At 44.4% G+C, this 10,000-nt stretch overlaps 1 protein-coding gene across 2 annotated transcripts in view; it reads left to right on the forward strand.

Moving 5' to 3' along the window:
- Positions 1-10,000, forward strand: part of LOC143278130 (uncharacterized) — a 49,496-nt gene that overhangs the window by 31,133 nt on the left and 8,363 nt on the right. For both annotated transcript variants that reach the window (XM_076583159.1, XM_076583160.1), the window contains exons 16-20: positions 650-686; positions 3,744-3,865; positions 6,019-6,151; positions 6,748-6,795; positions 8,490-8,674. In XM_076583159.1, the coding sequence (XP_076439274.1) occupies positions 650-686; positions 3,744-3,865; positions 6,019-6,151; positions 6,748-6,795; positions 8,490-8,674 (525 nt within the window). The remainder of the gene's footprint in view (positions 1-649; positions 687-3,743; positions 3,866-6,018; positions 6,152-6,747; positions 6,796-8,489; positions 8,675-10,000) is intronic.

Here is a 10,000-nt window from a genome sequence, read left to right on the forward strand (position 1 = left end):
TGTAGACAAGGGTGTTGTCCTCTGGCAACATTATGTAGACAAGGGTGGTGTCCTCTGGCAAGATTATGTAGACAAGGGTGGTGTCCTCTGGCAACATTATGTAGACAAGGGTGTTGTCCTCTGGCAAGATTATGTAGAAAGAAATCCACTCTGACAGGTACACAAATGTATATCGGGTGTCCCCCAAAACACGAACCGCTTTTTGACAAGTGTTTTCTCAATGATAGAGAAACCGAATTCATTGAAAATTTTCACACAGTAACCTTAGGGTATCATCAACAAGTTTGCAAAATGTCTAAAAGTTCAGACGCAGATTATGCAAGTATTGTCAAATTCCAAACACCTCGTCATAACTATTTATATGACTGGTTGAACATTTATTCGCAAAGCCTCTAAGTGCAGAAAAAAATGGCGGCTTGCTCATCTGATGAACGAACCTGTAATACTGATTCATGTCACCGCTGAACTTTAATTCATGTGTTGTGTGTGTGTGTGTGTGTGTGTGTGTGTGTGTGTGTGTGTGTGTGTGTGTGTGTGTGTGTGTGTGTGTGTGTGTGTGTGTGTGTGTGTGTGTGTGTGTGTGTGTGTGTGTGTGTGGTGTGTGTCTGTGTGTGTGTGTGTGTGTGTGTGTGTGTGTGTGTGGTTCCAGAAAGGACAGCTGACCATGCTGAATGGAACCGAAGCCTGTCAGTGAGACCTTCACATCCAAACTAGATCTTAGGGAACAAAGACCGACACAGTTTTTGTCTTTCTGTCTCTGACCGTTGCCCATTAAATAATCTCTCTCTGTCTCTGACTGTTGCCCATTAAATAATCTCTCTCTGTCTCTGACTGTTGCCCATTGAATAATCACTCTGTCTCTGATTGTTGCCCACTAGATAATCTCTCTGTCTCTCTCTCTGACCGTTGCCCATTAAATAATCTCTCTCTGTCTCTGACTGTTGCCCATTAAATAATCTCTCTCTGTCTCTGATTGTTGCCCATTAAATAATCTCTCTCTGTCTCTCTCTGTCTCTGACTGTTGCCCATTAAATAATCTCTCTCTGTCTCTGACTGTTGCCCATTAAATAATCTCTCTCTGTCTCTGACTGTTGCCCTTTAAATAATCTCTCTCTGTCTCTGACTGTTGCACATTAAATAATCTCTCTCTGTCTCTGATTGTTGCCCATTAAACAATCTCTCTGTCTCTCTGTCTCTGACTGTTGCCCATTAAATAATCTCTCTCTGTCTCTGATTGTTGCCCATTAAATAATCTCTCTCTGTCTCTGATTGTTGCCCATTAAATAATCTCTCTCTGTCTATGATTGTTGCCCATTAAATAATCTCTCTGTCTCTGACCGTTGCCCATTAAATAATCTCTCTCTGTCTCTGACTGTTGCCCATTAAATAATCTCTCTCTGTCTCTGACTGTTGCCCATTAAATAATCTCTCTGTCTCTGACTGTTGCCCATTAAATAATCTCTCTCTGTCTCTGACTGCTGCCCATTAAATAATCTCTCTCTGTCTCTGATTGTTGCCCATTAAATAATCTCTCTGTCTTTGATTGTTGCCCATTAAATAATCTCTCTCTGTCTTTGATTGTTGCCCATTAAATAATGTCTCTGTCTCTGATTGTTGCCCATTAAATAATCTCTCTCTGTCTCTGATTGTTGCCCATTAAATAATCTCTCTGTCTCTGATTGTTGCCCATTAAATAATCTCTCTGTCTCTGACTGTTGCCCATTAAATAATATCTCTGTCTCTGATTGTTGCCCATTAAATAATCTCTCTCTGTCTCTGATTGTTGCCCTTTAAATAATCTCTCTCTGTCTCTGACTGTTGCCCATTAAATAATCTCTCTCTGTCTCTGAGTGTTGCCCTTTAAATAATCTCTCTCTGTCTCTGACTGTTGCCCATTAAATAATCTCTCTCTGTCTCTGATTGTTGCCCATTAAATAATCTCTTTCTGTCTCTGACTGTTGCCCATTAAATAATCTCTCTGTCTCTGACTGTTGCCCATTAAATAATCTCTCTCTGTCTCTGATTGTTGCCCATTAAATAATCTCTCTGTCTCTGACTGTTGCCCATTAAATAATATCTCTGTCTCTGATTGTTGCCCATTAAATAATCTCTCTCTGTCTCTGATTGTTGCCCATTAAATAATCTCTCTGTCTCTGACTGTTGCCCATTAAATAATATCTCTGTCTCTGATTGTTGCCCATTAAATAATCTCTCTCTGTCTCTGACTGTTGCCCTTTAAATAATCTCTCTGTCTCTGATTGTTGCCCATTAACAATCTTTCTGTCTCTGACTGTTGCCCTTTAAATAATCTCTCTGTCTCTGACTGTTGCCTATTTAATAATCTCTTTCTGTCTCTGACTGTTGCCCATTAAATAATCTCTCTCTGTCTCTGACTGTTGCCCATTAAATAATCTCTCTGTATCTCTGTCTCTGACTGTTGCCCATTAAATAATCTCTCTCTGTCTCTGATTGTTGCCCATTAAATAATCTCTCTCTGTCTCTGACTGTTGCCCATTAAATAATCTCTCTGTATCTCTGTCTCTGACTGTTGCCCATTAAATAATCTCTCTCTGTCTCTGACTGTTGCCCATTAAATAATCTCTCTCTGTCTCTGATTGTTGCCCATTAAATAATCTCTCTGTCTCTGACTGTTGCCCATTAAATAATCTCTCTCTGTCTCTGACTGTTGCCCATTAAATAATCTCTCTCTGTCTCTGATTGTTGCCCATTAAATAATCTCTCTATGTCTCTGTCTGTCTGTCTCTGTGTCTGTCTCTGTCTCTGTCTGTCTCTCTCTGTCTGTCTGTCTGTCTGTGTCTCTATCTCTGTGTGTGTGTGTGTGTGTGTGTGTGTGTGTGTGTGTGTGTGTGTTTCTCTCTGTTCGTCAATATCTGACATATCTGCCTAGTTTTGTTATTCTATTTTTGTGTGAGTAAACTTTGTTTTTTTGTTTCTTTCTTTTTCTCTCTCTTTTATTTCTTTTTTTATATATAGACTTTGATTTCATTTATCTATTTATGGCAATCAGTTAATTGTTCTATCCATGTCCTTCAATTTTTTGTTCCGATTTAGGCGTACACTTCATTTTATTTTGCTTATGTGTGTGGCCTTCTGTTGTTCAGTTTTAGTTATACGTGGCCTATAGTTAATTATTATGCATCAGGCCTTCAGTTCATTGTTTTATTTGGACGTGTTTCATTTTTCATGTTCTGCTTTGGGCTGTCAGTTTTGTTGAAGTGCCTGGCCTTAGCTTCTGTTCTGTTTTGGGTGTGTGGCCTTGAATCTATTGCTGTAATTTAAGCTACGGCATTCTGTTTGCTGTTCTATTTTAGTGTGTGGCCTTAAGTTTATTGTTTTAATCTAGGTGTATGGCCTTCTGTTTGTGATTACGTTTTAGCTTATGGCTTTAGATACTGTTTTTTTTTGGGTGTGTGACCTTAAATCTATTGCTGTAATTTAGGTGTATGGCCATCTGTTTACCGTTCTATTTAAAATGCGTGACCTTAAGTTCGTTGTGAAATTCTTGGTGTGTGGCCTTATGTTTGTTGTTCTATTTTTGGCGTCATGTTCTTCAGTTCGTTGCTCACCTTTTGGCCCTTCAGTTGCTTGTTCTGCTTTAGATGTGTGTGGCCTTTAGTTTCTCAGTGTACATTTTGCGTGGGTTCTTCTGTTTAACTGCACTATTTGAGGTGTGTGGCCTCCAGAGTTTTTATTTTTTGGTGTTGTTCTATTTTTAACTGCAGACTTCCCACCCCAGAACGTCCGCGTGCTGTCTCTGACGCAGACCAGCGCCACGGTCACGTGGGAATTCCCGCCCAGCTGCTACGAACGTACCGACCTCTGGGTTGTCGAGGAGGGGAAAAAGGTCAGGCATTGTGTGTGTGTGTGTGTGTGTGTGTGTGTGTGTGTGTGTGTGTTGTGTGAGTGTATGTGTCTGTGTCTGTGTGTGTCCGTGTGTGCGATTTACTTCTTTTCGTATGTTTGTCTGTCTGTCTGTCTGTTTGTCTGTCTAATTACTGTTAACCCTGATAACACTGACCACTGTGTCCAGAAGAGGAAGGTGGCAGAATGGTTAAGACGCTCATCTGCCAATACAGAGAGTCCGTGAGAGTCTGAGTTCGAATCCGCCTCTTGCCCTTTCTTCAAAGTTTGACTGGAAAAAAAAAAATCAAACTGAACGTCTAGTCATTCGGATAAGAAAATAAAGCCAGGTCCCGTGTGCAGCATTGCACGCACTTGGCGGAACTGAAAAAGAACCCATGGCAACGAGAGTGTTGTCCTCTGGCAAAATTCTGTCGAAGAAATCCACCCCAATATATATATACACAACTATGCTGTGTGGGCGTTAGATCTGGGTGGGGTGTGTGGGGGTTCTAGTCCGAACCTATTAGAGAGGACGTGAGAAATGCACATGCAAGCTCTTGATGCCTGACAAAGCGCGTTGGGTCATACTGCTGGTCAGGCATCTGTCTGCCTAGCAGGTGTGAGGTGTAGCGTATAACATCACGGATTTTTCCAAACGCACTTGTAGAGATGAGTTTTGTATTGTATTGTATTGTATTGTATTGTATTGTATTGTATTTCTCTTTTTGTCACAACAGATTTCTCTGTGTGAAATTCGGGCTGTTCTCCCCAGGGAGAGCGCGTCGCTACACTATAGCGCCACCCATTTTTTTTTTTTTTCTGTGTGCAATTTTATTTGTTTTTCCTATCAAAGTGGATTTTTCTACAGAATTTTGCCAGGAACAACCCTTTTGTTGCCGCGGGTTCTTTTACGTGCGCCAATTGCATGCTGCACACGGGACCTCGGTTTATCGTCTCATGCGAATGACTAGCGTCCAGACCACCACTCAAGGTCGAGTGGAGGGGGAGAAAATATTGGCGGTAGAGCTGTGTTTCGAACCAGCGCGCTCAGATTCTCTCGCTTCCAAGGCGGACGCGTTACCTCTAGGCCATCACTCCACATGCCAGAGGCTTGCGTCTCGTTGTGGCGTGATGCCATGGAAAAGCCCCAGTAAATGGAACTTCCACACCAGCTCCAAGTCTGAGAGGGTAGACAGCTGGAGAAGTAAGAGGAGGAGGGGGAAGGAGAGGAGGAGGAGGAAGAAGGAGGAGGGAGGAGGAAGAGGAGGAAGAAGAAGAAGGAAGAAGAAGAAGGAGGAGGAAGAGAATGAAGAATAGGAGTTTCAGTTTCAGTTTCAGTAGCTCAAGGAGGCGTCACTGCGTTCGGACAAACCCATATACGCTGCACCACATCTGCCAAGCAGATGCCTGACCAGCAGCGTAACCCAACGCGCTTAGTCACGCCTTGAGAAAAAAGAAAAGAAAAAAAGGTGAATAAATAATAGATAAGCTTACACAAATAAATAAATAAATAATAACTATAATGTAAAAAAAAAGAAAAAGAAAAAAAAGTAGTAATAATAATAATAATAATAAATAAATAAGCCAACAATGATGATAAATAAGCAAACAGATGTAAAACATGAAGACACACATTCACATATACACCCACACATGCATAACAGATATGCACCGAACATGCAGTTTCACAGATATGAAAGCACAGTTAAATACATATAAACGTACATGAGCTCCAACCCCCCCCCCCCACACACACACACACCACACATTACCCTGCACCTCCTCTACCCCCCTCCTCCACACACTCATTTCTAGTCTACGTATCGCAGCTTCCACGGCACACACACACACACACACACACACACACACATGAAGAATAGGAAGAAGGAGGAGGAAGAAAAGGAGAAAGAAGGAGAAAAGGAGAAAGAAGATTCTCTCGCTTCCTAGGCGGACGCGTTACCTCTAGGCAATCACTCGGCATCCTATCGGCAATGAGCCCTAAAGGTCCAGTTGTTCGTGGCTGTGGTCTTATCCATGGGGGCGGGGGGGGGGGGGAGGGGGGGGGGGGGGGAGGGTGATGTGGTCACGGCGTTTGTCCTGATTCCGAATGCAGTGACGCCTCCTTGAGAAACTGAAACTGACCACTATTTACAGAGTCCAGTGCACAAGGATGCTGACCGCTATGATCTGGTGAACCTTCAGCCTGGACAGACCTACATCATCCAGCTGATCGCCAGGTACTCCGGACAGGTGCAGAGCGATCCCATGCCTTTCACTTTTCGGACAGGTAAGAGGTTGTTGGGGTGGAGGTGTGTGATGTGTTTGTAGAGGGTGGTGGGGGGTGGGGTGGGGGTTATGGGTAGAAGTGTGTGTGTGTGTGTGTGTGTGTGTGGGTGTGAGTGTGAGTGTGGGTGTGTTTGTGTGTCCACGTCTTTCGCTTTTCGGACAGGTAAGAGGTTGTTGGGTTGGAGGTGTGTGACGTGTGTAGAGGGTGGGGAGTTTGTGGGTAGAAGTGTGTGTGTGTGTAGAAGGGGTGGCGGAGGTGGGGGTGATGGGTTGTGTGGGTGTGGGTTTGTGTGTCCACGTCTTTCGCTTTTCGGACAGGTAAGAGGTTGTTGGAGTGGAGGTGTGTGATGTGTGTGCAGAGGGTGGGGGTTAGAGGTGTGTGTGTGTGTGTGTGTGTGTGTGTGTGTGTGTGTGTGTGTGTGTGTGTGTGTGTGTGTGTGTGTGTGTGTGTGTGTTAGCGTGCGTGTGTGCGTTTGTGTGAGTGTGTGTTTTGTGTTTTGTGCGTGTGAGCTTGCGTATGTGTGTGTGTGTGTGTGTGTGTGTGTGTGAAATATGTTATTTTATTTTATTTTATTAATTTTTTTTTACTGTTTTCAGAGGAGCAGCCGGCACTGACAGCTGGGGGGAAGGCCGGAGTAGTTATTGGTAAGAGAGAGAGAGAGAGAGGAGAGACAGACAGACAGACCGACAGACAGACAGACAGTATGTGGCATGGGGCACTACCGATACTTTTAATGCACACACCCGCACGCAACATGTTGGACAAATATAGCTGACTACTACTACTAGTTTGACTGGGTTTTCAGTATAGGCTACGGGATGACATTTAACCTAAGTGACAGAGTTGGAGTAGGTCTCCGTAAAGGCTATGAGATCTTTAACATTTCAGCCTAAGTAACAAGGAGATCGATTGGGTCACCGTAAAAGGCTATGAGATCTTTAACATTTCAGCCTAAGTAACAAAGAGATCGATTAGGTCACCGTAAAAGGCTATGAGATCTTTAACATTTCAACCTAAGTGTCAAAGAGTTTGACTGGGTCCCCGTAAAGGCTATGAGATCTTCAACATTTGACCCAAGTGACGAAGAGATCGATTGGGTCACCCTAGAAGGCTATGAGATCTTTAACAATTGACCCAAGTGCAAGGAGATCGATTGGGTCACCGTAGAAGGCTATGAGATCTTTAACATTTCAACCTAAGTGACGAAGAGATCGATTGGGTCACCGTAGAAGGCTTTGAGATCTTTAGCTTTTCAACCTAAGTGACAAGGAGATCAATTGGGTCACCGTAGAAGGCTATGAGATCTTTAGCTTTTCAACCTAAGTGACAAGGAGATCAATTGGGTCACCGTAGAAGGCTATGAGATCTTTAGCTTTTCAACCTAAGTGACAAGGAGATCAATTGGGTCACCGTAGAAGGCTATGAGATCTTTAGCTTTTCAACCTAAGTGACAAGGAGATCAATTGGGTCACCGTAGAAGGCTATGAGATCTTTAGCTTTTCAACCTAAGTGACAAGGAGATCAATTGGGTCACCGTAGACGGCTATGAGATCTTTAGCTTTTCAACCTAAGTGGCAAGGGGATCAACTGGGTCACCATAAAAGGCTATGAGATCTTTAACATTTCAACCTAGGTAACAAAGAGATCGATTAGATCACCGTAAAGGCTATGGACCTTTAACATTTGACCCAAGTGACAAAGAGATCGATTAGGTCACCGTAAAAGGCTATAGAATCTTTAATATTGCAACCCAAGTGACAAAGGATTTGACTAGGCCCCTGTAAAGGTTATGGAAACTTTAACATTTTAACTCAAGCGACAAGAGTTTCCCCGTAAAGGCTACAGAATCTTTAATATTTCAACCCAAGTGACAAAGGATTTGACTAGGCCCCTGTAAAGGCTATGGAAACTTTAACATTTTAACTCAAGTGACAAGAGTTTCCCCGTAAAGGCTATGGAAACTTTAATATTTTAACTTAAGAGACAAGAGTTTCCCCGTAAAGGCTATGGAATCTTTAATATTTTAACTTAAGAGACAAGAGTTTCCCCACAAAGGCTATAGAATCTTTAACTCACTCAGTACGGCCAGTCCTCTCTTCTCCTCTACACAGACCCCTCGGATGTCCAGTGGGTGTCTCAATGATCCAACCTTTAGCTTCCGTCGTCAGAATTGTGGTATTCTTTGTCAACATTTACCTCTTCAGTATAAGAGCCTTCCGCTTGCAATATTTTGATGATGGTAACTGGGGTGAAACGCTGTTAACGTCGTCTCTTTTGCCGTTCGTATGGAGAGAGTTAACAGTTCAACCCAAGTGACAAAGACATCGATTGGTTTCAGGCGTGTTACTGCTGCTCTTGGTGCTGGCGTTGGTGGCGGCGGTGGTCATCATCAGACGTCGCGGACCTCCCAGCTTCCTTCAAGGGGAGAGGCTGCAGAACCTGCGGAACTCCCTGAGGAGGAGCAGAGCCAGTTACTCGAGGACTGGACCAGGAGGAGTCAAGGACGGCGGAAACGATTACACGGTAAATTCTGTTTTGTTTTTGTTTTTGTTTTTCCTTTCTCCCTCCCCCGCTTCCTGCAACTCACCGTTGGTGATATGTCTCGCCCCGCCTTCTCTCTCTCTGTGTGTGTCTCTCTCTCTCTCTGTCTCTCTCCCTCTCTCTCCCTCTCTCTCTCTCCCCTCTCTCTCTCTCTCCCTCTCTCTCTCCCTCTCTCTCCCTCCCTCTCTCTCTCTCTCCCTCTCTCTCTCCCTCCCTCTCTCTCTCTCTCTCCCTCTCTCTCTCCCTCTCTCTCCCTCCCTCTCTCTCTCTCTCCCTCTCTCTCTCCCTCCCTCTCTCTCTCTCCCTCTCTCTCTCTCCCCCCTCTCTATCTCCCCCCCCTCTCTCTCTCTCTCCCTCTCTCTCCCTCCCTCTCTCTCCCCCTCTCTCTCTCTCCCTCTCCCTCTCTCTCCCTCTCTCCCTCCCTCTCTCTCCCTCCCTCTCTCTCTCTCTCTCCCTCTCTCTCTCTCCCTCCCTCTCTCTCTCTCTCCCTCTCTCTCTCCCCCCTCTCTCTCTCTCCCTCTCTCTCCCCCTCTCTCTCTCTCCCTCTCTCTCTCTCCCCCTCTCTATCTCCCCCCCCTCTCTCTCTCCCTCTCTCTGTCTCTCTCCCTCTCTCTCTCTGTCTCTCTCCCTCTCTCTCTCTCCCTCTCTCCCCTCCCTCTCTCTCTCTCCCTCTCCCTCTCTCTCTCTCCCTCTCTCCCTCCCTCTCTCTCTCCCTCTCTCTCTCCCCCCCTCTCTCTCCCTCTCTCTCTCTCTCTTTACAGTATTCGTAAACTCTGCGTTTATATATTTAATGCCCAGAAGATACGATAGGAATTCTGTGACAACAATGATGAAAGTTGGAATTAATTTACTATGCACAAGAAGCACTTTTGTTCTACAGGTTTAAGTTAATATGTATTTTACATTGTGTTGTCACCACGTGATCACCATATTGTGTACTTTTAACCTCTTTCAAGGGGCCGGAGGCCTGGAGATTAAAGTTTTTGTTCTTGTTTTTGTTCTTGTTCTTGTCCTCTCTCTCTCTCTCTCTCTGTCTGTCTGTCTGTCTGTCATGCGTTTTTTTTTTCAGTTAAAAAAAAAAAATTCATTTCCGTTGTGCCATGTGGAGTGATAGCCTAGAGGTAACGCATCCGCATAGGAAGCGAGAGAATCTGAGCGCGCTGGTTCGAATCACGGCTCAGCCGCCGATATTTTCTTTTCCCCCGCCACTAGACCTTGAGTGGTGGTCTGGACGCTAGTCACTCGGATGAGACGATAAACCGAGGTCCCGTGTGCAGCATGCACTCAGCGCACATAAAAGAACCCACA

This window comes from Babylonia areolata, chromosome 35 (assembly GCF_041734735.1).
Source record: "Babylonia areolata isolate BAREFJ2019XMU chromosome 35, ASM4173473v1, whole genome shotgun sequence".
Lineage (NCBI taxonomy): Eukaryota > Metazoa > Mollusca > Gastropoda > Neogastropoda > Buccinidae > Babylonia > Babylonia areolata.